A 24,364-nucleotide genomic window follows, 5' to 3' on the forward strand; every position below is an offset into this window, starting at 1 on the left:
TGTTATGACCCAGTGTGTTCAAAACGTGATAAAGAAACAAGGCATTATGTAACGTAAGTGTATGCAATAGGCAAATAATCACATGAATAACTACATACAAAATACAACGTCATAGAATTGTGGATTGTGAATATTTTAAAACTAATTTAATATCATGATATTCATCTCGTGTTTATTATATATACAATTATTTACTGATGGTTTCAGAATTATTTTATTGTTGTCTCTACATTGATAAAATCAAATTTTAGTTGTTGTTTTATTTCTCTTTTTGGTGAGATTTTAGATGAGCACATTGCTTTATTTGTTAATTTTGTGTCCTTGGATCCTTTAATGCATTACGTTTTTTCCTCTTTTTTTACTTGTGCAAATAAATAAGAATTTGTTAGTCGTAGTTATTGTTTTTGAACCTTTCCTCTTACTCTTCATCCAGGCGTGTTGTTCACTTGCAACACAAACGCAAAAGAAAACAGTTCATTTGGAGAAATAACATGTGAAATAAATTAAAAAAAAAAAAAAAAACTATTTTATTGTAATAGCTTTTCATAATAATGAGCTGAGTTTTTAAATGGATTACATTGTTTCACAATTTTATGGCTATGTTATATATCCATATCATATTTCTTGAGCAATTAATTGTTTTCTGGATTAACTGACTCGCTGTCTGGTCTATCAAATGTCAAAGAACTGTGAAAAAACATATTACAATTTCCTGAGGCCCAAATTAAAAACAACTTTTTGTTTTGTCTGACTTCAGTTTACCTGAGAAACTGACACAGGGGAATGTTTTGTGCTTTGGCTTGAAAAATTGATTAATCGAGTATATCATTATCTATTTCATATTGTCTAATATATTTATTTAATTATGAAGACTTTGGGTCACCACTGTTTGTCAATACTTAAACTTTAAATCCATCTGTACACTTTATTCATGTTTCAGAGCTATCCACCCATTAAAACCTTTTAAAAAGTCGTCTGAAGACCAAGTAGGGTATAGATATAACAAATAGTACGGCCATCGTGCAAGGTAGCTAAGTACATTTACTGAACCACTGCATGTAAGTACATTTGTGAGAGTAGTAGAGTTTTTACTTGGACAGATATGATCACCAGTCAGTTTACTGATTAATAAGAATTACACAAAAAACATATAATCACTTATAAAATCTGATTTCTTTTTATAGATGACACTACCCAGCTAAATTAAAGTTAAAATTGCCTCCAATTAGCGTCTTAATGGATCAGTAATAATAATTCAATAATATAATACCTACTGAAATAACATTCACAGGACGTGTTTTTCTCATTTTGAGCACTTTTACTGCGATACTTGAAGTACATCTTGCTGATAATACCTCTGTAGCCTACTTTTACTCAAGTAGCGTTTCAAATTCAGCACTTTGACAGTACGATGACCTTTTCTTTAGGCCGTCAGTGTCATTTTTGGTCAAATAACTGACTCAAATCCATCGACGCAGCGTCCATCCGCATGCTTTCAAAATCAGCCAACCCCTGACAGGAAGTCGTCACCGCGCTGCTACGTCACTTTACTCAATGCGGAAGAGGTCGTCATCGTAAGAGCTGTGAGTTGGAAGGTCTGAGAGATGTGATAAGATTACAGTGATTTTGACGCGTGGGTCAATAGTTTGAATGAGTGAAGCGGTTTCCAGTAAGAGTAGGTGTTTTCTGGTCATGTGTGAGTAGATTTGTGCTTTTTTTAGCCTCGTAGCTGTTGAGTTCCATGCATGTCTCGTGAACCAGTTACCGGAGAAATCAATCACTTGCTGCAGAGAAGATGAGATATACCCTCAAGTGGCACGTTATTAAGACATTCAGATAATTCTCAAGCCGTACAAACAACAATTTGGTCATTTTGCTCTGTCTAGTGTCGGGTGGGTGAAGTTGACAGTCATAAACCCATTTGCAATCATTGAATCGCTTATTTTTAGACGGTTTAAAGTCCGAACATGTCGTGGATAAGGGAAGGTGAATTAAACCTGCTTGAAAAGATTGCAGCCAATATCCTGAAGGTAAGACCAAATCTGTATATTCTTGTATAGCAGCTGCCTGTGTGTCGAGCCACAGTTGGTGCCTCTCTTGTGTTGCCGTGACATGTGAGTCACAAGAGCTTGGAATCAGTTTTCCGGAAAAGAAAAATACACAGCGATGTCTGAGGGAAGCGGAGGGTCATTAAACACCACTCAGCGCAGTGCTGGAGGCTTTTCCCAGAATCCTTAAAGAAGCTTTGAACCATCAAAATGATAAAATGTTCAGTTCAATGTATCATAAAAAAAAATATTTCTCAGGTTGTAAAACTGCACAAAGATAGTAGCTGCAAATTAAATATCTGTACGACCTGAAAAAGAAGTAAACATTTTAGTTGCATTTGTCTATATGCATCTTTCAGTGCGTTATTCTATATTTTCATGCAAAGTAATGTGTTTATATTTTTGTTGTGTCATACAAACACGTCCTGCTGGCTTTTTTTTTCTTCAGTTATGGTGCAGATGGAATATTTTTTGCCATGCAGATGATCAGAGGAATCTTTGAGGATGCTGAAAATGCCTCCAGAGCATTGTGAAGAGTTTAACTTTTTGAAGATCGCGAGCTATTTATTTTTCTAAAATTACGGCTGCTGAGCTCTGTGACTTGAACGTAACGGTGATACAGGAGGCACAAACTTGGGCTACTGTCTGTCACCTAAGACTGTGAAGACTGTGAGATGCAGTTGAAGCCCTGGAAAAGCTTGCAAGTGGACCTTGAGTGAAGATTGTTTTTTTTTTTTTTCAAAACACTGTTTCTAATGTCAGGAATAACAAATAACGCTTAACAAAGATAATCAGCATCTTATCGTGAAGCTTGAACCAGAAGTTATTTGGCATGTCTTCTTCAAAGTAATCGTTGCCATATTACTTTTCTCTCGATCAACTAATCATTTCAGATCTAAACTGTATTAGAAACATGACTCAATGTCTCTCTCAGTGTAACCCAAACCTCTTCTGTGTCGCCCAGGCTGGACCCATGCCTAAACATGTGGCCTTCATCATGGATGGTAACCGTCGCTTTGCACTTAAGAAAAACATGGAGCGGCAGGAAGGGCATATGCAGGGCTTCAACAAGCTGGCAGAGGTGAGCTTGTGCTGGGATTAAAGGCTGCCTTCTCACTTGCACGTGTCATCTGGTCATAAAATATTTTTCGCTCACATATGTGTAACACTTGTCCCTTCCACAAAAGACGTTACGCTGGTGCAAGCATCTGAACATCCAAGAGGTGACAGTGTACGCCTTCAGCATCGAGAACTTCAAGCGCACTAAAGACGAGGTGGATGGGCTGATGGAGCTCGCCAAGCAGAAATTTGAGAAGCTGTTGGAGGAACGGTGAGTTTCGAGTGAAGGATTCTGGAGATTTAAAATAGCGTTCCACTTTGCTGTTTGTGGGACAGGTCACATTTTATACACCATATGATTCACAGCTTCCTTAAAGTAAAGTTGAGAGGAACCAAATGCGTTGCTCGAGCTGTGCTGTGTGCACACAGTCAGGTTTTTCTTTGCAAGACTGAAACCTTCTTGTTTCAGTTTCAGGCTTTGCAAATGTGGACTGAAAAGGACTGCAGATGGGTAATAAGTAGCCGATTGTAACAAGAGCTTTTTCAAATGGCCTGTTCAAAGGTTTCAAATCAAATCATTTCAGAGTATTCACAAAGTGGAAATATTTTTTTTGCTGCAACAGTATCGACTGTTGCATTGACCATTGAGTAAGATGCACTGTGGACTGATGCCAGAAAGGTCAAGAGGAACAAAGACTGACTTACAAGTAGAAGAATATCAGTTATTTCCATCGCTATTTTGGCTGATGCTGATTTTTTTTTTTTCCCTGCAACGCTCCAGAATATCTAGTTTACGGCTGTATGATTGTGAACAAGCTGTAGCACTATCAAGTTAATTAAGATCAGGCATCCTGGTAAAAGTTATGTGAGAGCTGAAATGTTAAAGACAATGTTCATCTTCTACTCGTTCAACTGTTCATAGTTATAGAATTTTGAGCAGGAGTGCCCAAACTTTAGCGTGTTCCTCAGTACAAATATAGACGTCCAAAAACACTTATTATACAACTATCACGGTGAATGTTTAAGATCATACGGAGGCACGTTAATCTGCCTTTCCACAAATGGCCACTGGATGTCGGCCCAAGACAAATGTAATCTTGGATTTCCAGACCTCTCTTCATGTTTCTCCACAATGGAGCATATTTGCTTGGGTGACAGGTTTAACTTGTCACACCCGGCTTTGCTGCTTCCCACTTGTTCGACCCACCTCATCTCTGTTCTTCAGCTACCAAAATCACATTTTTCCCTACAGCAGTAACTCTGTAGAAAATGTGGTTAGTCACTGCGTGTAAATCACCTTTCCACAAGACGCTGGACAGCAGACTGCTTCGGGGAGCCTGTCCTCAGCGACTGCTCGGTGGAAACTCCAATGTGTCGGCACTTTTGTGTATCCCCGGGTGGGAAATGCTGACGGACACGCCGCAGCAGCCTCTTGTTCCTCTTTATGCTTCTGATTTTTCTACTCCTCCACACACCCCTCTTGTTTGTCCTCTTCTTTAGGGAGAACCTGGAGAAACATGGTGTGTGTATCCGCGTGCTGGGCGACTTGAACATGCTGCCGCTCGACCTCCAGCAAATTATTGCCAAAGCTGTGGTCACAACAAAGGCACACAATAAGTATGTGTTTGCTTTTATGGCCCCTCATCATTAGCGACTAACTAGCCATATAACAGATTCTTAAGCATACGTGATAAATGACTACTGCTATACAAATGCTTCTTTTGCAGATGTTTCCTGAATGTGTGTTTTGCCTACACGTCACGATACGAAATCACCAATGCGGTCAGAGAAATGGCTTGGGGAGTGGAGCAGGGCCTGATCAAAGCAAGGTAAACAAACAAATATAAGACGGAGATGTTGATACCGTACAAACATTCATGATGCAGCGGAGAATGTGGAAAGCTAAGCCGGGGAGCTGTTGCTTTAACAAGCTGTGTTTGTGTTGTTCTGTCGTGCTCAGCGACGTTTCAGAGGCATTGCTAAGTGAGTGTTTGTACAGCAATAATTCTCCCAATCCTGACCTGCTCATCCGCACCTCTGGAGAGGTGCGCCTCAGCGACTTCCTTCTTTGGCAGGTGAGGATGAGAATGACTGCACGGAAAAGATAAGAGTTGTCTTTAATGAGCCCATTGAGAAATCTCACTTAAACTTTGAAACCGCTAATGTAAGCTTCAGATATGAATTCCTAAGATTAATTGAGGGTTTAGTGATCGTTGCAAGTTAGAAGCAAAGCCTGTTTTTCTGAAACAGGCACAGTATCTGTGACCCTGGCTGTTTGGCTTGTATTTCAGGTTATGTTGCTCAAAGCATTTCACCTCCAAACACGATTTTAAACAAGGCTGTCAGTTCATGGAGACTTTGCCCAACATTTGCCTTTGATGCCAACAAAAAGAGTTATGTGTGGCTTGTAAAGCAAAGCAGACATGATACAAGTCTGCTTTTTGTTTTCCGCAAAGTCTTTGCGGTGATCTTCAGTATTCACTGAAGTTTGGGTAGAGTCACAGTCTGTCATGTGGAAGCCATTAGTGATGAGACTTGATACATGGAGTTCACCAATAAAAATGTGTTTTTTAATGAGGGATTATTTTATAATGGCTTGATAGCTACAGTATGACTGACTCAGCTGTCTTACTGTATTAAGATTAGAACCAAATACAGGAGATTTTTTTGTGTTTTGCATTTCTCTTTAGATCAGTAGACTTCCAGCAAAATAATTTCCACCAAATTCTGGGTGAAATCTGCGATAGACCGTATTAACCTAACATCAAACACTTTACTTCTTCTGCTCTCAGACTTTTATTGATTGCTTTTCATCTTCCATTCTGCAGACGTCCCACTCCTGTATAGTGTTTCAGTCAGTCCTGTGGCCAGAGTACTCATTCTGGAACCTGTGTGAAGCCATACTCCAGTATCAGTTAAATTACAAATCCATTCAGGTAAGGCTTACATTGAGACACAGTGCTGTCACCAGTATGGGACTCTGCAGTGGAAAAGGTCATTGACTGTTATCAAGCTAATACCCTCTGTGGTGTCTTTTCAGTCCATGCATTGTCTTTGCTGTATGCCAACACATGAACACAATACTTTATTTTTTAAGGTTCCCCTCTCACATTTAAAGTTTCACATTGTTGCAGAGTCTGTCTGAACTTCAGTGGGTTGCCATATCTTGATTTCAAAACTGACCAATATAATCAGTCTTAATTGATGAAAAGCGTAGTTTTTTTCTGCCAAATATCCTGGGATTCAAACCCCGAATGAGCCAGTTTACAGGGGAAATATCTTGGGCCAGTGTTACAGTAAAGCAGTCTGTGTTGCCTACCATCTGTCACATACCGTGTTTGATTTTAATACACTGTACATCTGCATTGTTGTCACCAAAACACATAAGCACATAGAGCATTTCTTAAAATGGTAAATTAAACCATTCCCACTTGACTTGACTGATTGGAATTTCGATGTCGTATCTTAGAAAGCCAGAGACCTCCATCGAGAGCATCAGGCCTTACAGCAGCTAGAGGCGGATCGTGCCTGTGTAGCAGAGCACCTGCAGCATCATGGGAATGGAAAGCCTGCTGACGCCCAGAGAAGACACGAGGCGCTGCTGCACTACACCAACTGCAGGGAAGAACGAATTCAGGACTTCCTAGAAGCACTGAAGCACAAGAGAGACTCTTACTTTAACAATTTACGTGACGAAGCCGTCTTGGCCTAAGAAGGCTCTGAAGAGCAAACCCCATGTTGAAGTGGGGATTAAACCTCTCCTGTCCTCTTCCCAAAAGGGCTTCAGTGGTAAAGGGAAGAGTGAACAGTATCTGCGAATGGTTTCATTGTTTTACTAGTTTGTGCAAGCAGAGAGGGCAATTTTACCCCTATGGGGCTGTAGAATAAATGATATTTATGATTGTAGATTTAACAAAAAGTCTAATATGTGGAAATGTCTGGTCAAGATGTAGTTAAATAATTGTGTAAACTGTCTGTCAGATGCATGCCATTGGGAGATCCTGTTCTGTGGGTGCAAGCCGGGGATCCTGTGTTTTGAAAATGTTTCTGAAGAAGCCATCCAGATTAATCTATATCAGTCCAGTTTTGCATTCTTGTCGAGTCCCAAAAACAGTGTCATATGTTGAGTGTGATATTAATGACATAACTAGATTTTGACCAGCTTTCTTAAGCAGAATAAAGTGATTGCTGTATGTCAGTTATGATTAAATGATGTGTGATTCACTTCTTTGTACTCAGGTGTCACATGTTAATGTTATGGGTGTCTTTGAGCAGTTGGCCCAGTCCTTGCCTCCATCTGGCTTTCAATATATTGCTGTCTAATGTCTTAACTTGTGAGGCAGGAAAATATCACTTCTGTCAGGTATAATATGTCAGAGGAAACCAAACCAGAAAGTGGAAAGTTTTCCAAACTGTTTGAGAAGTGTTACACCTTTCACCTTACTGACATAGTAAACATGCAGTTTAAATGAAAACATTTACTGCCTGTAGGAAGTCAATATGTTTGTATATCATTGATCAGAGCAAATACTTAGTTAATAGCTGTAATGTTGTAAGATGTAGTACACATATAAAGTTGGGTTAACTCAAAGCAGCACTAATATTTAGTTCTAAACTAGAATGAGGTCTTTGAATGTCCTTCCATTGGCAATACTAATGTTTTATTTCCAACTTTCAAAGAGGCAGACTACATGTAACACCTGTGTCACAATGGAGGAAAACATGAGATCTTTTAGTAGCAATACTACACTATATAAATACTCCATTACAAGTAAAACCCCAGAAGTGTTAGCAGCAAAACGTAGTTTCAAAAGTCAAACTTTTTCAAATGAGAGGGCATTTTAATTAATTATTGTAATATTTGGCAGGGTTGAGTGGTGGGAATGGGGAAGTGCACTTACTCCTGCAAATCAAAAAATCAAAATGAATCTTAGTTTAAAAATATTGTGATATTATCATTAATGTAGTAACAAGTAAGTAGTAGTTTAATGTTGTCAAAATGGAGGTAATTTTAACTACTTTATACTATTTGCTTTATACTTTTTGATAGTTTAATCCACCACATTGCATAATAATATAAAATGATCACCTGTCCATTTGTTTATGACTATATCTGTGAAACATTCAGTGGAATAAAAAGTACAGTATCTCCATCAGAAAGCACACGTCAGTATAAATCACTTGAGTAAATGCACTTTGCTGTTAGTTATTATGACTACTACATGTGTTTTGACAGGATATTTAGTCATGGCGAGATTTGTCAGCACAAAACTTTGGTCAATGAGGTTGAAAGTCCGAAAGCGAGGCGGTGAACTAGATCAACTCTTCGTTACAGCGCCTCCCCGCGGCACCAGGCAGCATTGTTCCAGGCTGCTTCCTGCCTCTTTAACAAATGGGTGGCGCCTGGAATCACGTGGCCTATTCTCATCCAATGAGAGGCATCGAAATACAAAACTGGTTCAAACCGGTTTCGTTCTTATATTTCAGTGTATAAACTACAAAAACATTCTTTTGCATTATACATTCGCCATTTTACTCAGCGAGTGACCGGTTGTCGTCTGTTATCTCTCCGGGAAAAAAAGCCCGTTTTGCGGTTTTATTTTTGTGAGCTTTCTGGTCATTTCCTGTCAACAACATGGGTAAATCAAGGGTAAGATATTTATTTTATTTTAATTTTTAAGTCTGTGGATTAGGTTCGTGTTTTTAACTTGGGGTTAACATTAGGCTGCGTTTGATATTTCTGCATCAGAGGAACGTCATCGTGTCGAACTAACAGTAACGTTACAGCGATGGTGGTCCGGCAGGAGAGACCTGCTCGGGCATCCTCCCATTCGTCGAAAACAAGTTTGTACTGTAGGTAGTGACGTGAAAATACTCTCCTAATCAGTTAAACACGACGGAAAATGTACGTAGTTATATTTTCGCGTCCTGCGCCAAAGTTTTGACTCGTGCAACCGTTGACATTGCGTTTTGCAAAATGTCTGGCTGTTGGGCTTTTCCCTCGTTGACAGTGGGTTTGGGGGGTGGGGGTCTTGACAGGTTAAACGCAGCAAACTTTCGATACACGGTGCAAATGCGTCGCTATCAGGTTAACGTGAATGCACAACTTATCATCTAAATTTAGAGTGTTTATGGAGCAAACAACCGAAATAAGTTCAAGCACAATCTGTGAAATTGAGGAAGGAGTTGGGGGAGGGGAGGTGGCTGTTTTTTTCTTTTTTCTTTTTTTTTTTTTTTCCACCGTCTGTTTTGAATAAGAAAAGTCAGGCTCGTTCACGCAGGTTGATTCAAATCAGGTTTAATATTTCGGCCGCCAATTTGAATGTCATCAACAATGGGTTTAAAATACCAAACTCTGTTGTCATTACTGTAAGTGACACCAGTGTGTAATCAGTAAATAAGGGGGGGGGGGAAATGCGATGTGAATTGTTTAACTGTTAATATGGTGTCCTGTATCCTGATGAATATTTAATTTCATTAGAACTAACGGTAATTTTGCGTGTTGCGATTGCGCATTTGTCGCAGTTTGTAACGTTACTATTAAAAAAATTTATATACATATTTAGGGGGCGAAAATGTTAAAAAAAAACAAAAAAAAAAAAACAAACTGTTCCTCGATTAAGTTTCACCTTGAATGTAACTTTAATTAGCCGCAATCTCTGCAGCGTTCGGCTGCATTTATTATGCGATGCTAGCTCCAGATTAGTGAAGGAGTAATCTTATCAGTTTCACAACAGCTGTGTGTCGGCGCGCACTGATACAAAACAAAGGAAGCTGTCAAGGCGCCAAGGCGCTGTCATGGTGACGGAACTGCCCACATTTGAATTCAAATAAGCGCGGGAAGGCGGTCAAAAAAATCAGGTTTTAATTTGGCTTTTGATCCTGTGGTCATTTTCTGCCAGTACGAGATCATATTTCCATTTTAAGATTACAGTGTTGCTGTTATGAGACCAAATGCTGTGTGTGGTTCAAATTGTAATGTGTTTTTGTTTTTCTCTCTTTCAGAAAAACATCTCCACTGAGGTTTGTAAAAATAACCGATGATACCCGTGATATTAATGCTCTGTTATTGCAAGACCCGCACATTCTCAGAAAGTGATTAAGGTTGTTTTTTGCTTTTTCAGCACATTGAGATTTGAGCTAAAGTGCTGCTTTTAATGAAATTTACTTACAATTCAGTTTTCTTTTTTAATAATTTTGACAAAACAAACAGTCTGATGCCCATTTTAGGGCTGTGAATATCATACTTAGATAGGGTCATGTGTTAAATTTAGTAAATTAGTTACCTCTGCAATTATTACTAAGACATTCTTCCTCCTGTCTTAATAGGAAAGAAGAATTTCCCAGCGGCTGTTGAAGGTGAGCTTCAGTCAATCCATAGGAAAATACGACGATCTTTGTGATTAGTCTTATTCCTCATGCAAAACTTAGTTGTTTCCTAACAACAGCTTCCTCCGATGATTAGCCCAAGCCTTGAAATGGAAACGTTCATTAACCCATCAGCTGTCTGTTTGTATAGATGCATGCTACATACTGTCAATTTATTAAAGTGTCATAATATTCTGTTATCTTTTGTTATTACAATATAATATTACAATATAAAATGGGGATTATTTTGAAAGATGGTCACAAAGCCAACATGCTTAGCATTACCTGCCATTATTTGTCACTGTTGTGTGAACTACTGTTTCTTGTTTTGCAGAAAATTAAAGACGTACCAGTGGAGAAGAAAAAGGTTGCTGCGAAAGTATGAAACTGACACAACACAACACAAACAGGACATCTCTGTTGTAGATCACATGTGAAGCTGATTCATGGCCTTGAGTTTCTTGAAGGGAAATTAAGTTTGCTTTAGTTCCAGGGCAAATGGGAAAACACGTTTGAGAACCAGTTTAGATATTTTGGTACACTTGATTTTGCTCATTATTCTGGAGCATGTGATTATTACGTGATGGCTGGAGAGCTCTAATCTGTTAGTAACCCAGTGTCTTGTCATTTGTAGAAGGCACCCAAAGCAAAGAAGGCCAAACAAGCTGAAAATGGGAGCGCCAAGGCTGAGGTTTGTTTCTGTTATAAGAAAGCACTTCTATTATAAATCTTACACATCAGTTTGTGCCAGTTTACTAATGAATAAATCATGTGTGCAAATTAGCAGAAGATACCTTTTAATTTATGTTTTTAATCCTCCTGTCTCAAGAGCGTGAAGAGGACGAGAACAAATGTTAGTAATGTGTTAAACGGACACATGAATATGAAGGAATTAATTCAGTATTTGTAGGCTCCACAATACCAAAACGCAGCTGCTAGCTTGCCGTGAAACTTTGTCTTTAATTTCTTTTGTCACTGTAACTTCACATTCATCCTAATTCAAGTGTTTTCAGTTTTAATTTGAGAACACACAAGTTAAAATCTCTCACCTGTTTATAAGAGTGATTAGAAAAAGTCATGGTCCTGTGAGCAAAACCTAGAATTATAAGCTAAAAATACACACTGCCAATCAAAGGAAAACTCTGGGAAATGAAGTTGTGATTGGTTGGTGCATGTATTGTTTGTCAGTAAAGGCAAAAATGATTTTTATGACTCATAATAACTAAGCTTTTCCATTTTATTTGGTATTGAAAGGATGTGCGAAGGCTTTCTGACAGGATGAAACTTGCAGGCGCCCTGTAATATACTAAATATGATGAAACTGATGAAATCAGATGATGATGATCACTGCAGAGGGGAGTGTTCTGTCATACTGTCGAAGTAAACAACGTAACTAACGTGCCGCTGTCTTACTTTCTGTCCCCAGGAGCCAAAGGCCGAAACCACCGAAGCCAAATGAATAACGGTTCATGTGCTCACTCTGTGTACTTGGTGATTGTACAGTTTTAAATAAGTATTTTTTACCAAGTTTTATATTACAAATGTCATTTATAGGTTTGTTTTTGGCTTGCACTTGATGTAACAGAAGTTTGTTGTCACATTCATATCCATTTAAAAATGAATTCCATCCATATCTCGTGGATGTGGCAGTTTAGTCTAATTCTGTTTGTTTTTTAAACTGCTGAGTAATAGATATTTTCAACAAGTTGGATTCTGAATCTAATTTTAAACATGATAAGGCAGCTAAAGCATATCATTAAAATTTGAGGGAGAATAGGAATTTTGCCTTTGATCTCCTTGTATTTTAATGTTGAACTAATAAAAAAAGTCGCTTACCAAATGCTTTGAAACACTGTATGTCGACATGAAGGCCACAGAAGGAAACTCATTAGGTCAAAAGTTTTATACATCCTCAAAAGACATGATATGATGTGAACCCGGTCATCATGAAAAGTTAAGTTATGTTTCTGTTTGGGGAAAAGGAAGCTTTTCTGACTTCAATGGTTGATCTAAATGTTCTTGAATAAAAATTTTCAAAATGTCTTCCCTTGCACTTTGTTGTGACACTAAATCTCAAAGAATGCAAAGTAGCCTTGTTTCATATAGATAAACTGCGACCGTCCAGTGTCCCGTCATGTTGTGCAGCGGCTGACAACTCGTCCCCAAACCCACTGTGAGGTCCTCCATCTTGGCGGGCAGGACATCCATTTTAACATAATTCTGACCTGCTGTGTGCTTCAGCTTTTATTTTCAACCTGCTGATGTGAAAACGTCGTTTTTTTCCATTATTTTTGTCCAAAGTGGATTTCTCCCACACATATGTAAAAATATACTTGTATGTACCAAAGTTTCCTTGGAAACAATATAAATCCTTCAGCTGAGTTAAAGTGAAAAGGTCCTGCCTCTGAAAGATCACTTCGGTAAAACTGAAGCAGTGGGACCAAACTAATGTTCAAAAAATCATCTTTTTGATTGTCTTACAGTTTTTAATTTACTGATGCTACAAGAGCAGTTAATGTAATCCAAGGTAATAAATAAACACATCATATTTTAGGAGCTGTTCAGTCTGTGCTAACAGATGACGAGTGGTGCACAAGTCCAGTGTTTATCTCTGAAATAGTGGAGGGAATTTTTTTAGCAGGTGTAAATATCTCAGCAATAATCAATAATCTTGAGTTAGTCCAATTCACACACAACAACAGAGACACTCACACCACCTGTCCTCTTCATGGTCTCTGTTGGACTTGAGCAATAACTGAACACAATACATATAGTTTCTACTGTATGTCATATGATACATCTATAATGATCTTACTCTGAGCTTTATTTCTGTATGTGATAGTATAATCGTGTAATATTCAGGTGTATGCTGTCATATTCTTCTTACGTGTACTATGCTTTGCTGCTACTAATCACACCTCTATGAGACTTAGCATTTGATGTATGGCTGTTTAAGATCAAGTCTGACACTGCTCGTGTGTCCTGTATATATAGTGGTTGTAAGTTTTATTGTAGTTGTATAGTTCCCATTTTATTCTATGCTTCTTTTTATTGTATTATACTTGTAATTATTTTTGAGTTTCTATTTATCTGCATTTATTTCCGTCCCAGTGCTGCTGTAACAGCCGGATTGCTAATAAATCACTGTGTTTTTTTATTGACTTCGCCGCTGTTGTGAACCGTCGGTGTCTTTGCTCAGCGGCGCCAGTAGAGGGCAGTGTCGCATCGCTGCAGACGCATCAGATAGTTTATGTATATTCCAGCAGGGGTCTCCCTGCACTTTGACACGACACAGCCCGTGAAAATAGGTCAAAAATGACACGTTTTGTTTTCACAACTTTAATAAGAGAGTGCATGAAATGTACCTTTTTTTATTTATTTATTTTTATTTTATTTTTATTTTTTTCAATTAAGTAAAGCACAATTAATATACTGGCACTGTGGTTACAGATTAAAATATAATGCAAGAAATGCTGTTAATGCTTATTTTGTGTGATAACGTCCCTCTGCAGTCTATTTGATTCAATATGAATCTTTTAAATGGGTCTTTCAGGAAATCTTCAGATCTTTTACAAGGGTTATTTCGGATTATCTGACACACAGTTTGTACATTTTTAATACACTGGTCTGTTGTTTAATTCCCCCCTTCCTGTTTAAACTGTCATATCTGTCATTGGTTTTGTTAATCAAGTTGTACATCAATATTGTAAGCACACACAGATGTTTTCCATTCTTCTCTATTCTATTCTCAGTTTGGTTTCAAGCTGCAACTTTCCAACTTTGGAAACATTTGCTGTTGACAAAACCATTTCTCACCACAGGAGGCATTTAGTAGCTCTTCTGGAGCTTTCAATCAAATCTCAAGATCTTCCTCGTCAGACGGAGTTTGTCCGGTTGTCGTGGGAATGTAGATGCAGATTTTCAGCCTACATTTCTAAACCAACACGGATGAGAGGTCCTTTAAGTGCTCATTGGAAAAAAAAAATGTAAATCTGAACATCATTTCATTAATAGCTGGGCAAACTCCATCAGCTGAGGAAGAAGAGCAGCTCCTGAGAGGACCTCGTGGTTCTGTCTCCAAAACGCACAGAGCTGCACGTTATGTTTCCATTTCCTGTTTGATATTAGTTCTATAGTTTCATAGTCACTACAGGCCAGTCACACAGCATGTGCGGCAGAGCACCAGGATCGCATGTCGGATCAGCGCCACTTGTCATCGCAAGCAGATGATGTGTGAATATCGATAAAATATCTGCCAGGGAGACTCCTGCTGGGTGGGGTCGGTGTGTTTATGTGCATTCCTCGATTAGAGACGGTATGGGGCACACCGGGCCCACCGGGGAGTTAACACAGACTTTAAATCAATTTACTGTCACTGCATGTGTGCTGAAGTCGGCAGGGGGGAAGATGACACCAGGACGAGCGTATGGGACAGTACAGCAGGACGGGGGCTCTATGAATATGTTGAAAAATGCAGGGACAAATGCCTGAGGGGCCATTAATGCGTTAGATTGATGTAATCTCTCCATGAAGTACACTCACTGATGAGCTTCATGTTTCCTCCCTGGACTTACCACACGTGGAGCGACATAACAGTTGACTGATTTACACTGTGTGTTTGCTGTTAGTATGTGGAGCTGCAGTGTGGAGGGCACCACCCTTTTCCTCCCAGGTTAAGAATGCGGACAAGTCCAGTGGGCCCAGTCGAAAGGATGGAGGGTGTTTCTGCAGTCACCTTTTTATGGTTTTTGCTATTTTTCCTCCCTGATTCAATTATTCAATCTGCTTCAGTGAAAGTGATGCTGGTTTCTCACACATAGCCCCAATGAACCTTTAATTTCTGTACTAAACATAAAGCAGGGCTTATCGAGACGGTCTGCAGGATGGAACTTTATTCAAGAAAAAAAGTGTTAAAATAGTGCTGCGGCTTTGATTTTAGGATGGAGGCTGTTTGAATGTCTTCCCCAAAGTGCTTTACCTTTGATGCTCATTCACATGTTCACACACACACACGCACACCAATGGCAGCCAACTGGGAGTGATTCGAGGAAGGTCGTTTGAAAGCTCCAGAACATCTACAAAATGCATCCTGGTGTTAAGAGTTTTTGGCAACGACTGTATTTGCGAGGACAGCTGACTGTGATGCCAACACCTCGTGGACTCTGCAGTTCTAACCAGTCTGCATCACTTTGCCAGAGTCATGCATTTCGTAGTCCAGCAGCATTTCAGAATGAGCAGCCAAGCAATGCAAACGCCTCAGAAGCGCCGGTTCGCTTCGTGTTTGGCAAAGACCAACCAACCTATGTCAGCCATGTTTCCAGGGCGCACACATGATGCGCGCGGCTTCTGTAAAAGCGTTGGCATTTCACGACATTTGGTGAAATTAAAAAAAACTGGAGACAAAATGTTCCAGCTGACAGTACACGTGAGCTAATGTGTGGACGAGCTCATTCCTCCTGGTTGTGGGGGTCCATGTATTTCACATGCATACTCACATGTAGTGTGTGCTGAGTGCCCCACCCCCCGCATTACAACATACAACATGTCCCGGCCTCATATATAGACTTTACATCCCGACCGCAGCTTACGATCCATCCAAACGCCGGCTGACCATCAGAAACCAGCGCAGCTGCAGGTAAGAGTTCCGCTTTACAGTTTGTGCTTTAAAAATAAGTAAACAAAGGAGGAAGTGATGAACCAGCGCCTGCTGCTGCTTTTTGCAACAGTTTGCGCCCGTTTTCCCAAACAGAAAAGCGTCCTATTGTCTGTGTGTTTGTTGATCTGGCGTCTTTGTCAGCTTTTAAAACTTCATTCAAACGCATCCTGAGTTTGACCACGTGTTCACGGATGCAAGAGGTTTTGGTATTTTTTCCCCTTTAAACGTAAAAAAGTTCGTGTTTGGCTGGCTCTCACTGTTGACTGTGGGAAAGATCGTTTTGGGGCTTGAGGAGGTTTTAAAACGATCAAAATAAGGAAATAATCAGGAATAAGTGTCTCGGTCCATGTGGCTTTTAAATTTAAAGGAACAAACGGGCTTAAAATGAAGAGCTGCGCTGAAGAGGTTCATCAATGACTGACATTAATTAACTGGACTAATTAACAGTTTCTAAAGTATTCTAACAGTGTGTTTTGCATGTTTTACCAAATTCAGATTAGCATTGTACTTTTTTCTTCTGTTTTCTTGAACAGGTTTTTGGTTCAGATATATAAGTTACAGGTTAAAACAGTTTTTACAGTTTTTTTTTTTAATTTGACTGGGTGGCTGGTCATGTGGATACCTCTATATTTTGGTTTTGTAATTTGAATAACTTCATCTTTAATGTTGATTGCAAGTGTAAAGTGAACTTAACTTCTAAAAAGCGTGTTTTGTTGCTTTTTGCATCCAACAATCTTGCAGATTAAAAAAAAAACTGGACTCATCTTGAAATGCTTTTGGATTCAGTTTGTCTTTGTAGCACTTATCTGACCTTTTTCTCTGCAGAGGCCTTATTTATATTGTATGTTGTCTTTACATATTGTACATACTGTACCCTGGTAGCATGGTGACGAGTGAACGCAACGCCCAACTCCAACCAGTTTGAGCCTGTGGCCGAAAAGATGCAACTGAATGGAGCTTTTATTTTGATGAGTAATCTGCTGCAGCCGAGGAATTATTTGACTTCTTTGAGTCGACATGACGACATTTCTAATGTCACAGAAAGCCAATGATGTTTACCTTTCTGCTTTTTTGCTTGCACACTTTGGTCAGCTGTTATCATCTCCGTCACTGGTTGGATCCAATTTTGGACTTTTGGGTCACTTTCCCCTCCTTGATTAGATTTACGCTCATTTGTCAGGTTAGTGGGGGGTTTCTAACAGTAGGTGGGCAAAGAGTGCTAATCAGTAAGCTTGAGATTTGGCTCATTTAACTGACAAAGCTTCATTCATCCATCTGTTACTCTCCCAAATCCAACTTCTTTGTTTCTGTGGGTTGGCCATGTTGGGGCCTAGAATATAGGCTTGTGTGTCTTTGTCATGTGCATCTTGACGAGGCCACAAATGGAAAAAGGATTTGTATGAACTTGTTAAACTCTGACCTTCCTTTAATTAACCCTTAACTGGCAGGAAGAATAACACTTTGTCCTGTTCACTGTAAACCGAATACCTGCGTCTGCTTGTTCCAGCCACAAACTGACGCTCGTAGCTGCAGATTCCTTTTCAACATGGCTGCACCGTGATGGAAACTTGCCACGAGCACCATTTCTAGAGGTGAAACGATGAGATCAAAAACAAATTAATCAAGATAACAACGTTCGTTTCTTGTCATTTTGCACAGGGTTGCACACTGAAATGTCAGCTTTCAGCTATTTCGATAGCTGATTAATCATGTAGGTTTTTTAGCAGTCAGATGTCACGATGGGCTCTGGGGCTGTTTTCTAATGTTTTCCTGACTTTGCGGGTGTGAATAGTGTTTAGCTTCACAAAGGTTTTGCATTGATGGTCGCTGTTACTGAAGTTTTAATATTCATTTGAAAAACACGAGCAGGCTTCTCTCCAGTAGTTGCTAGTTACACCATCACGGCAAGACCCCCCTGGTGACACAGGGAAGCCATGGCTGGAGTCGTGGACATGCTCATGGATGTTGAGGATTTCCAGACAGCAGAGCGGAGCGATGGCACACCGAGTCAGTCGGGCCGATGATGTAGTCATGGGCTGGGGTTTTAACTTTGTAGTTTCGCTGCAGCTACGGATGCCTCCGTCTTTCACACGGCTTTTGTCCACACTCGCTCACAGGAGATCCCCTGCTGTAGGCGGATGAGCTGCAGAGGGGAGTAAAAATGACAGGAGAAGGCGGGTCCAAGAGGGGGGAAGGCGTGCTGATGGTTTTCCATTGGCTGTTTGGAGTAAAGTACACAGTGTACCAAATAAATGCTTAATGGTCTCAAGCGTTCTGATGCTGATTTCGTCTTTCATGCTTTTTTTAACCATCTCTGTGGGAAAGATTAAGCAAATTAACCCTTTTTTGTGTTTTCACAGCCTCTCCTGACGGAAAGGCGTCGCATTTTTTTTGCCATCACTGCATTTTCTTGCAAATCAGCTTAAGATCAGAACTCTGAAAATTAAGAATCATTTGCATTTAAGACAACCAGGAAGTTGCCACAAAACAAATGCCACTCCTAGATGTTTAAGCCTATAGTCCACCTGTTTTCAGTGACTCAATGCATGTGTGCATTCAGCTGGTATTTTGAAATGTGGTCACAAGTGATGCAGAAATGTGGAAACGCCCTCGTGTTTTCATGCCGGGCCTCAGATATATCTAAATAGTTGGCAGGTGATTCACCTGGACTCCAGCCGAAGCATGTTGTGAACCACTCCTAAGCACTGAATCAGCTGGATCTTTTGCATTCAGACTGGTGACTTGTGATTCTTGACCCTAACTGTACACACATGAGAATTAAGATTATCATGGCACAGCCCAGTATCAGGGCAGTCCCTGAAATAGTGACAAAACGGAATCTATTAGATTCATGTGCATGACAGTACGACTTTCAAATGTAAGGACATACGTTGTAAAAGAGCGAGAAAGTCTGCGCAAGGAGGTGAATGAATGGGTCAAATGCAGGAGGCTGGAGTGAAACACTGTTTCCTGAGGTGTCCCTTTCTTATGGCAATTTAGTTAGCAATGCGCCCACATCAGCCTGTTGTAAAGTCATTAGACTGCCAGCTCATCACTGGCAAATGGTTTTAAGAGAGCCTCAAATAACCTGTATTTTTTCCTTGATCTCCTAATGTGCCTCCACATACACAGAAATGCAAGTGAAATCTTTGCACACATTAGTATAAAACCACCTAAAAGCAAATTATGCCGGATTACTGTGTCCTCTGTAGATGCACTTTGAGTCATATATCAAAATTTGACTTACTGTAATCTCTTAATAATACTGCTGTAAAGACATCTAATAATTTGCCAGCATTGTTTGTTGCACCTGTTTGACAATGAAAATAGTTGCTCCAGATCACTCCTTGATGGCATAGGTCAGATGCCAATTTGGAGCCAAATTTGAGGTTCAGGCAAGTTCTTGTCAAGTTTGTTCAAGGTGTGACTTGTATCTGTGTATGTGTACCAAGCTCTTCACTCCACTTCCAAATGTCCTGATAACACCTTGTGTGATGCTGTACTTCGGTTGCATCACCCCAACAAAGAACCCTTCAGGAAGAGTGGATTTTTGGCGAAATTCTGGGACCTCAAATTTCATGATGTAAACATTGGCTGAAGATCCATGGAGAGAAGTTGCAAGTTTTTGTTCAGTGAAGTGGAAACAGATTATATAACAGAAACAGCAACTGGACCAGCTAAAACACAACTAAAACAATTGTAATCTGGAGGTTTGTCAGGTTCCTGATGGACAGTCCTGACATCCAACAATTAATTTCTGCTCCTGTTTGAGACACTGTTATGTAACCCTACACTTTACCATGCGTGCTGCTTTAAGAGTGCCGTGTCGCTCTGTATTGTTTTGTTTGTATCGTCCCATTTTACCTTTTACAACTTGACGAAATAAGCAAATCGTACCCGACACTTCTCAAAGAGCTTTCCTTGTTTTGGAAGAGGTCGGAAGGGGCGTGTTTGGGAAAGCAACGCACTGAGAGTAATGCATTTTGACAGCGGTGTGTATGTGTTTGAGGGTGGGTGTGTGTTGTAGGCAATCCTGCAGATCTGGTTGGGTGAGAGCAGGGTGTATAAAAAGGCGGAGCGCAGCACAGAAGCTCTCTCAGTAGTTCATCAGTGTTTGGCATCTGTTAGGATTTTCAGCGTGGCTGGGAAGTAGAGGGTCCCACTGATCGGTTTCAGGCTTCTTTTTGCCGTCAGAGGGCCTCTGGAAGGTGAGGAATAACAAGCTTTTGGTTTTTATGAATAAGACCGACTTGTCACACAAGGATCAGCTTTGAAAGCTTGGATTGCATTTCTTTTCTCATCGGGGTTGTAACTCCGACCAGGTTGGCACATTAATATTGACCTGCCCCACAATCCTCTTCACCTTCCCTGGAAGCTTGATCATGCAGTGGTCAGTCCCAGCTGAAAGTGACTTTCCTTGTTGTTTATCAAGCTAACACCAAAGGGGTTGTGTCTTAAAAGCACAACCTCTTCTGCTCCTGACCTTTCTGTGATGCTTTTTAAGATGGCCCTTTTCCCATCTTTGCACCAGCAAAGACAGTCTAGCTTGAAAATTTCAATTTTGGCTTCTCCCTGTTGGGAACTCTTTGTTCTTTTTGTCATGCTTGGACGGACGGATGTCCATCCATATGTTTTTCTTTAGTGTTCTTTCACAACACATGGTGTCCAACAGTTATGAAACACCACGTTCTTCATCAGTTATGCATGGGACTGCCCGTGTGTGAATGAATGAAATTGTTAGTTTCTTTGCTGCGTCACATTATGACATAGCATAAACAGACGCTCTGCTGCTTTGGTTGAGAGGTTTGGATTTGGGGGTGTTCAGGGTAGAAATGGTGCCAGAGGGTCAGAACTGAGAGAATTCCAGATGTGATCTGATATCTGCACTTGTATGTCGGGTGTCTCGGCATGGGGTTCAAGTGGATCTGCACTCAGGAGTTAAGTGCCACGGCTGCAGGCGAGAGATGTTCCTTCCTCATGCATTGATCAGATGGTTTTGGTTTATTTGCAAGCCAACGGCAATGTTCTCTTCCTCTTGTGGCAGCAATACTTTTCAGAAATGCAATGAGGGTTTACAGGAACAGTCGATTGAACCTTCATTTGAAGCTGACGCCTGCCTGGATTCATCATCCTCAAGGCAGGACTAGAAATACTAGCTTTACTTTAGTATTTTTCATATTTTTGGAGATGCAACTCCTGCTCACTTCCAGCATTTTTCTGTGGGATTGCTGCACGGTTACTAAGTGAATTCTCCTTCCTCTCTCTTTTTTTTTTTATTGCAGGTCTTGAGAGCCACCCCAGCTCATCTCCGTTTCACCCCACCTCACACCACATCAACAGACATGATCATCAGACTGGGCAGGCTGACTCCTGGATATTTCCGCCTCCTCCAGGTATGTGTTGCTTCTCCGCAGTTTATGCATCCATCAGTTGTCACTGTGCTTTGCTTATACAGGCAATGGTTCTAATCTAACCCACTTTCACACAAGGGGCCCAGACCTGCTCTGTGACCCACAATCCGCTTTGATCGCTAGTATAATTAGGGGTGACACTAATCATTGTGATATCATTTCCTCTTTCTATTGTTCCTCCTGCTGTCATCATAATCCGTTCATCAGTAGCCACCCTCCATATGTCTCGACTGCTGTGCAAACTTTTTGTTCGTGTATTAGCACTAACTTGGAAACAAAGGCTGTCTCCTATATGGCCTCACAGTGACTCAAAAACTCAACAGACCGAAGAAAAGCAACTGGCTATTACATAAGATTTCACACGTCGGAGCAACAGTAGATTTTGATTGTTAACGCTGAGTAGTTGCAGTATAGTCGGGATTCTGCAATGAAGGACTACTTTTAGGTGGATTTCAACTATGCACATAAGGACAGACGGTTTAAAATTTTGAGGAACTTGCTGGAAATGTTTCCTTGTTGACAGCAATATCTGAAAAAGAAATCATAATCACAGTGTTCAAAAAAAATTTTAATCGTCTGCAAACCTGCCAGTGGCTCTGAAAACATTAACATGTCATCATGGGTTCCGCACTAAGTGTGGCTCTTTCTTCCAGCACGGACAGGTCGTGTGTTATCTGGCGTGGTGTGTACGGACACTTTCTTAAAATGAAAGGGGGGTATTTTGGAGTTTTGGCAGCTGAGCGTTTAAAATGCTCACATTCCCACCTCTCTGCCCCGGCTCTCAATGGGTCACAGAGCACAGAGGAGCTGCCCTTTTTAGAAACCACATACAGTAGCCACGATCTAATATAGCTCCTTCTGCACAATACAAGCTGTTTGGTTCTGGTCACAACTTGCACTCTACTGTGCGCACAGAACATTGTGTTCCCGATCCGCCGAAGTCGCTCCCCCTCCTAAATGTTTAATAAGGTTTGGTCACATGGCAGAGGGCTGTTGAACTAAAGTTGCAGATGTTTTAAGGAAGAAGCCTCTTAGGATCAAGTATTTGGTGAAAGTTTGCTTTTTTTTTTTTTTTACAGGTTTGGTCAGTCAGGTTTAGCATCTTCGCTGACAAACATATCTTGAATGGCATTCATTGTTTCCACTGACGGCTGACCTTTGACCTTTTGTCCTGTGTGTTTTTGCCTCCGCAGAGGCAAGTTGCCGGGGAGGTGCAGACGCAGCCACAAGACCGTGCCGTCAACCAGATAGCCATGATGCTGGCCATCATGGGCCTGAGTTTGTCCTACTACAGTGCCAAACAGATGACGGAGAAGGTCCAGGTCCAGCCTGCGCCCTGAAGAGACTTGACCTCTGATGGATGAACCAATGAGAAGTGAAGGAGGGTGGAGCATGGAGGCAGAAGCAGAGAACATGACAGTGTCTTCCAGGACTGCACTTTTCTCACCTCACAGTCATAGTCGCACTCAGACACTGAATTTGTGGGATCCCTCTCTCACCACGCGCAGAGATTTCAGGGCTGCTGTTAAATGTTTTCTATACTTTGTGTCACCGGGACCTTGAGGGGTTTGTGGGGATGGCTCACTTGGGGCCAGGGGTGGGCCTGGTTTGGGTGGGTGATCAAAACCAGCTGACTGCCAACTGGGTCTGACCACTAGTCGTTACGAAGGTACGTGCTTGCAAGATGCTGTCAGATACTGTTCTGATCTACAAAAAAAAAAAAAAAAAAAATTGAAAAAACTCTAAATAACTGTGAATTTTGCCAGTTCTCAAAGCTAGTCCAACTAGGGTCAAATAATATGAACAGTAATGCCTCCTAAGAGGAGGCTGACTGCAGTCGAGATGCACCTTGTAACGAAGTGACGGCAGGCCCAGAGCATGGTTAAAGTGGATGAAAACTTAGCTCAACCCTTTAAGGTATTCTGTTGTTTTTCCCTCCACGAGAAAACGTTGCAGAGAACAGATCAGGAGCGGTAATCACAAACTGTCGGGATTTATACTTGTTAAACGTATCTGTCAGGTGTCACAGGGTCACTGAATATTTGCACAGAAGTGCAGAAACACTTTTAAATACTACAATGGATCTGCAAAGGGACTTAAACTACTCACTACCTTTTTTACGGTGTTTTTTTTTTTTTTTTGTCTGTGATTTCACGATATTTTAACATGAACCTTTAAAGTCCTGTTAATAAGACATGTGACTACCTAGATGAACACCCTGGTTAAGAACCCTTCCTGCAGTATCTACTACATGTTAATGCAAACATTTAACTTTACTGAGCATTGCATGAGTGTGCAGACTTTTAAAGCAACATCTGTGTGTCTGTCTTGTTTTTATTGAAGAATGAATGTATGACTTTATTTTGTAATGATTTAATAAAGCTGTGAATATTTTGAATCGGACATACAGCAGATATTGGGTGATATTGTCTCAAATATTGAAAGCTGACTTCTATTTGTCTGAAGCTCCGACAGTTCCTTAGCTGGCACTGGAGGCTGCAGAGTATTTCCTGCATCAGAGAATCTGTGGCATGATCTGCCCGCAACAGGAAGTGGTCAGACTGATGCACACGTTATGTCTCTCTTTATTAGTGAGGAGGCATTCTTTTTACCCATCTGCTAGTGTGCTCTGTGCACACGCAAGCCTGTAGGAAGCTCATGCAATGAAGGCAAATGTGTTTCTGATGGCAGTGAGCATGTGAGCAATGAAACCGAGACGGAAGGAGAAAAAAACTCCTTGAGTCCATTTCCAGGTAGACCCTGAGCGTTTCCTGTGACTTGGATTACAGACTGAATGGTTTAAGAAAAACTTAAAAATGGAA

At 40.6% G+C, this 24,364-nt stretch overlaps 1 protein-coding gene and 2 long non-coding RNA genes across 4 annotated transcripts; all 3 read left to right on the forward strand.

Annotated features, from left to right (window-relative positions):
* Window positions 1–1,549: 1,549 nt before the first annotated feature.
* Window positions 1,550–7,339, forward strand: dhdds (dehydrodolichyl diphosphate synthase). Of its 2 annotated transcripts, XM_076738253.1 has the most exons (9): window positions 1,550–1,583; window positions 1,950–2,030; window positions 3,013–3,129; window positions 3,236–3,378; window positions 4,608–4,724; window positions 4,835–4,936; window positions 5,068–5,182; window positions 5,936–6,043; window positions 6,577–7,339. In XM_076738253.1, the coding sequence occupies exons 2-9, from the start codon at window positions 1,968–1,970 to the stop codon at window positions 6,817–6,819; spliced, it is 1,008 nt and encodes a 335-aa protein (XP_076594368.1). In that variant the 5' UTR covers window positions 1,550–1,583; window positions 1,950–1,967; the 3' UTR covers window positions 6,820–7,339. The 2 variants fall into 2 exon arrangements, with proteins under 2 accessions (XP_076594368.1, XP_076594369.1); XM_076738254.1 differs by lacking the exon at window positions 1,950–2,030 and having other exon boundaries at window positions 1,567–1,583.
* Window positions 7,340–8,617: 1,278 nt separating this feature from the next.
* Window positions 8,618–12,518, forward strand: LOC143325200 (uncharacterized). Its single transcript, XR_013077510.1, has 6 exons — window positions 8,618–8,757; window positions 10,113–10,130; window positions 10,437–10,466; window positions 10,810–10,854; window positions 11,110–11,166; window positions 11,902–12,518. It is a non-coding gene; the product is annotated as an uncharacterized LOC143325200 (long non-coding RNA).
* Window positions 12,519–20,233: 7,715 nt separating this feature from the next.
* Window positions 20,234–23,945, forward strand: LOC143324025 (uncharacterized). Its single transcript, XR_013077428.1, has 3 exons — window positions 20,234–20,339; window positions 21,414–21,524; window positions 22,736–23,945. It is a non-coding gene; the product is annotated as an uncharacterized LOC143324025 (long non-coding RNA).
* Window positions 23,946–24,364: the final 419 nt, after the last annotated feature.

Source organism: Chaetodon auriga, chromosome 8, assembly GCF_051107435.1.
Source record: "Chaetodon auriga isolate fChaAug3 chromosome 8, fChaAug3.hap1, whole genome shotgun sequence".
Lineage (NCBI taxonomy): Eukaryota > Metazoa > Chordata > Actinopteri > Chaetodontiformes > Chaetodontidae > Chaetodon > Chaetodon auriga.